At 48.7% G+C, this 5,525-nt stretch overlaps 1 protein-coding gene across 5 annotated transcripts in view; it reads left to right on the top strand.

The window, feature by feature from the left end:
- The first annotated feature begins 1,379 nt into the window (after window positions 1–1,379).
- LOC112395980 (uncharacterized) overlaps window positions 1,380–5,525 on the top strand; it is a 7,571-nt gene continuing 3,425 nt past the window's right edge. For 3 of the 5 annotated variants that reach the window (XM_024739460.1, XM_024739459.1, XM_024739458.1), the window contains exon 1: window positions 1,380–1,987. In XM_024739460.1, coding sequence (XP_024595228.1) covers window positions 1,473–1,987 — 515 coding nt within the window. In that variant the 5' untranslated portion in view covers window positions 1,380–1,472. The other 2 variants (XM_024739461.1, XM_024739462.1) reach the window with 2 other exon arrangements.

Here is a 5,525-nt window from a genome sequence, read left to right as displayed (position 1 = left end):
AGCAAAATGTAGTCTCTCCACACAAAGGAATGACGTTCTGACACGTGCTACAACATGAATGACCCTTGAGGACATTAGGTAAGTGAAAGAAGCCAATGACAAATGGACAAATACTATATGATTCCACTTATATGAGGTACCTAGAACAGGCAAAATCAGAGAGAGAAAGTAGAAGAGAGGTTATCAGGGGCTGGGGGGAGGGGTAATGGAGAATAACTGCTTAATTAGTTTGTGTTTGGGATGATGAAAAAGTTCTGGAGATAGAGAATGGCGATGGTGTCACAACATCATGGATGTACTTGATGCCACTGGAGTGTATGGTTGAAATGGTAACCATTATGTCATAGATATTTTGCCACCATAAAAAAATACATGACCTCAGTCCAATCATGAGAAAATCCAATGTGAGGGACGTTCAACAAAAGTGTCAAGGTCATGAGAGACAAGGGAAGACTGAGGGACTGTCAACAGATCACAGGACACGAAGGAGAAATAACAACTGAGTGCAAGATGGGACCCTGAGTAGGATCCTAGAACCAAAAAAGGACATTAGTGGAAAACTGGTGAAATTAAATAAAATCCTTAGTAGGGAGTATTACACCAATGTTGATTTCCTGGTTCTGATACCAGTACTATGATCATGTAAGAGGTTAACATTAGGGGAAGCTGAGTGAGGGATCTATGGAAACTCTCCATACTATTTTTGTATCTTTTCCTTAAGTCTAAAGGGAAATTAAAAGTAAAAAACAAGTTTTTAAATCAATCTATCCTTTAAAAGAAATAAATAGTGTAACATACAGATGTACAGTCATTAATCCTTACCCTGAAGGTGGTCAGTTCCTATGTGAAGAACCCAAATCAGAAAAGAACACTCCAAGGATGGGGGGATGGGTGGGCAGCATTTGAAAGATTAAGCAGAGTCCATCTGCATGGGAGTTGGTCAGTTAGCATAATGGAACCCAGCAATTATCTCCCTGTTCTCTGGATGGAGTGAAACATTGTGCTGGCATCTCCACCTTAGCAAGAACCACGCAGAATATTCTAAGAAGACCAGCAGTCCACCCACTTCACGGGGGAGGGGGCCAGGACTCCGTCGGGGCGCATGGTCGGCCATGAAAGGAGGGTCCTGTCCCCCCGCAGGGGGCTGGTGGAACCCTCCCACTGGAGCACCATCACATCTGCCTTGACTGTCTCTCGCTTGGCCAGACAGCTCGAGCCTAAGGAACAGGAGGAGGGCTCTCCCCGTGCCTGCCTGCTAACAGGTGGCTGCGTGAGTGGCCCAAACTGGTCTGAGACTTGCTCTCCCTGTCACATACCTCCCAGCCGTGGGACTGTGGGAAAGAACGCACAAAGCTCCCATCAACTGTTTCCCAGAATAATCTGACAATTCTTCAAACGTCAAACCAGTTTAGGTCAGTTCACAACAGCTCATTTCTTAGGATTCCTGAGAACACATTTGCCGCTCTGTGAGCATGCGCCAGGCCGGGGCTACACTCTCCAAAGCGGAGCCCTCCTGGGACGGGGTCTCGAGCTGGGCTGCTGCTCCCTCCAGAGAGCACCGTTTGGGCAGTGACGAGCCTCCCCTGGGCCACCAAGTGTCCACACCGAACCCCTTGGGCTTGTTGGGGCTGGAGTGTACTGGATGCCCAAAACGTGACCCAGGTCCCCAAGTTGACTCAACAGTGAAATCAATCACAAAGCACACGACAAAAAAGCCTAAGCTTCTGTTTTCTTTGGGGCCAGACGTAATCAACCCCATCTTCTATTTTCTTCCTCCCAAGCGGCAAATTTGTCTGTCATTTCCTGTCCCCGTCCCCCTGCTTCCTCATTCCTCTCTTGCCGCTCAGCCCATGCTGTTCCCAGCCATCCCGAATCCCTGCTCTCCTTCAACGCCACCCCAGACCCCAGCAGCCCTGGGAGGGGAGCCCTCGGTGACAGACCCAGCTGGGATCATCAAGACTCCAGGACGGGCCTACAAAGAAACAAGGTATCTGACAAACTTCACAGTCTGCCAGGCTGAGGGAAACCTTCTCAACTTCCTCAAATTCTGCAAAGATGGAAGCTGTCTCCCACGCAGACTGCCACCTAAACGACTGCCCCTTTGGCCCTACCTGACATGGAGATCAAGAAAAACAATGTCCCCAGTGTGGTCGGCAGAGCAGTGCCCACCCTCCTGCAGATGCTCACATCGTTATCCCCAGAACCTGTGAATACATGCAAAGGGACATTAAAGTTGCAGATGGAATTAAGGTTGCTAATCAGCTGACCTTAAAATAGAGTCATTAGCCCGGATTAACCAGGTAGACCTAACGTAATCCTGAAGTTCCTTAGAAATCTAAGTTGGGGGCAAAGAAAGGGTGAGAGTGATGCAGTGTGAGAGGGACAGGACCCACTTCAAAGCTGCAGGCTTTGAAGATGGAGGAAGGGGGCCATGAGCCAAGGAAGACGAGCAGCCTCTAGATGCTGGAAAAGGCAAGGGAATGACATTTTCCCTAGAGTTCCCAGAAAGGAGCTGGAAACACATTGATTTTAGTCCAGGGAGAGCCACATCAGACTTCTGACCTACAGAACAGTAAGACAATAAATTTGGGTAGTTTTAAGCCAGTAATTTTGTGGAAATTTATTATGGCAGCAATAGGAAATGAAGACAACTGGTTATCAAATGTTATAATAGTAGCTTGTTTCAGACCTAATGAATATGTGATTCTTACCTAAGTAAACCTGTCTATGCAAAGTCCACAGCACTTCTAGTTGCCTCTCTTGAAGGTCTGGCTCCATGCCACTGGCTGCCATTGGCCTCCATTCTCTCAGGCCTTCCCTCCAAAGAAACCAGTGCCCGGGGACGGCAAGCACACGTGGTTTCGTGTCACAGGGCAATTCTATATAGAACAGTTTGCCTGTGCCATTTTTATGAGGTATCTACTTGACACAGATCTTTAAAAAGAAAACCCACTCAGAGTTATTTCTGTAACTGAAGGTGGGCAAGAATGGGGATAGTAAAATGAGATTATTACTTATGAAATGAGCAATGGAAGTTAAGCCTATTCTTACCTAACTTTGAATTCATCAATTCGCAACTAAGTATAGTGATGACAATTTCCATTTGAGACCACCCCAATCCCACATTGTGTGGGTGTGAGTCTCACTGTGGTTCTCCGATGGCCTCGAAACTGGTGCATTCCAATCTGTTCCGGTTTTTGGTTTGACCAGTGCTATAAACTGAGCCAGATTTCACTCTTTTCGACCTATTTTTCCTGCAGCAAGTACCCTAAACGCAAGCGGAATTCTCCCAAATAGAGGATGGGGGTAAAGAAGGGGAGCCACATGGCGGTCAGCCTCTATCTTTCCATGGATTTGGATCCTCTTTCCAACTGGCTGGGAATGAAGGTTCAAACTCTAACTGCATCCAACTGACTACGGTCTTGCTCAGTGATTCTTCTTCCCCAGGCTTGAAAATAATTGGGGCTAACAAAGGCTGGCCTAAAAATAAAAAGGCATGCTTTCCAGTGCCAGAATAGTGAGGCCATTTAAGCTCTGTTTTTAGCAAGTCTCAGTTACCTGGGCAGCAGCATATGGCTCCTATAATTCTCCAAAGCATGAAAGCATTAAGAGATTAAAGTGCCTGCCAAAAGTGGGCTGGGCCCCCAATGAGTGTTCACATGCTCGACCCCATCGGCTTCCACAGGGACTGGCCACCACGCTGCCATCTCGTCCCCATTAACCACGGTCAAACGATGAAGCCAAATGACAGGCATTTCCACTACCAAATTATGATACTGGAGACTTTATGTTTTTGACAGGAGGGCATTTTCTAAGCAATTACTCCGTAGAGAGGAAGAAAAGCATCCTGAAGCAAAACGCCGGGGACTGGGGTCGGGCTAACGAAAAAGTCCAGCAAGAGGAAAAGCAAAGAAAAACATCCCGCGGCTCAGGGCGCACAGGGGACCGGCAACACTTCCCTAAAACGCAGGATGAGAGCCCTGCAGAAACGAGCTCGCAGGCTCCCTTATCGCAGCTCTACTCTGCACAGCCCAGGGCACAGGCATGCGCTTCATCATGTCCCCGGGCGGAAGTGTGGCAAGCCTGAACGCGGACCACAACTGAAAAAGATCAAGGAGAAGATTTCTTCTGTGGTGGGCCCAGGGCAAGGAACCTTGGAGGAGCCGTAAAGCAAGCCAGCCTGCCAGCTGCCCTAATGACAGAGCGCGCCCCGCACCAGGAGCCACCACTGGTCTTCTCTTGACAAGTTCAGTGTGACACAAATGTCGCTAATGGCTGATCAAGAGCCACAGGAAGATTCCTGTGTGTGCAGTCGAAGGGGTCTGGGCACAAGTGCTGCTGTGCTGGCAAAATTCTACGGAGACCGCGTCACGGATCATTTTGATCCATTTCTTGAGGTCTTTCAAAAGACATATGCTTTCAAACGTGAATACACCTTACAAAACGACGGGCCAATGGCAGGGAAGACTCTGAGAGGCGTTGACTCTCTCCCTGGCTCCTGCCGATGTGCAGTGTGTGCAGGAGATGTGAATAAGTGATACCATTAAAGATGAATTTCCAGCCCAGTTTGGGGAAACGAGACTCTGGCTTGAGAGTCATACATCATCCGTTGTTTATACTCATTCAACAAATATTTGTTCTTTTGCTGCTCATTCTGGCTGAGACACCAGGCCAGGTGCAGGGGTGCCAGCGTGGAGACGGCCATGGTCTTTACCTTGGCGCCGAAGGAACTACAGTCTACGGAGCATGATTTCTGGGGTCCTTGTGGTCCCTGGTGGGGCTTCCTGAGCCAGCACGTGCCCTGTGCCCTCTCCTCAAGCGGCGACCCTTCTTCTCCGGCACACCCGGAAGCATTCACATCCGAGTTAGGAGTGGGGAGGGAGGGAGGAAAGGGAAGGGGGATGATGTCTGGCTACAACAAATCGGATTTCCTTGTGTCTTCCAGCAGACCAAGTAAAGCGAAGATAAATAAGATGTCTCATGATCTCTCCTCAAGAATAAATTACTCATCCCCAATTGGCGGTTTCTTCCCGTTCATAACTACAAACTCTGGGAAGTGAACTTATGACGGCAGCGTGCATGAATTATTCCAGCCCAGCGTGCTCTTCCCTTCTACCTCCTAAGCAAGAACTTGTCAGCTCCAGGCTGAGAGCCAAGATTTCCCAGGACAGGGCCTGGGACAACGTGGACAGAAGGGACCACCCAAAGACCTAGCAGAGCCCAAGGAGGGCAGGGAAGTGATGGGAAGGCGTCCAGGATGGCACTGTTGGAGCCAGCAGACTAAGTATCATGGGGCCATGAGACTTGGAGACTTCGAAGTCATCACCACAGAAAGTTTTCCCTACTTTACATACCAAAATCGGCACACAGAAATTTGGCAAATTATCGACTTAGCACACACACCCCACCCCCACGCCCCGTTATCAGAAGGAAGCAATCGATGGCAGAAAAAAAACAAAGAAGATTCCTAAAACGAGCTGCCAGCTGAGGGGGGCTGAGCTAACACAGAAATCAGATGAGGCCCT

This window comes from Neophocaena asiaeorientalis, unplaced genomic scaffold, assembly GCF_003031525.2.
Source record: "Neophocaena asiaeorientalis asiaeorientalis breed wild unplaced genomic scaffold, Neophocaena_asiaeorientalis_V1.1 scaffold194, whole genome shotgun sequence".
NCBI classification, from domain to species: Eukaryota; Metazoa; Chordata; class Mammalia; order Artiodactyla; family Phocoenidae; genus Neophocaena; species Neophocaena asiaeorientalis.
This window is presented reverse-complemented; position numbering and strand designations above follow the sequence as displayed.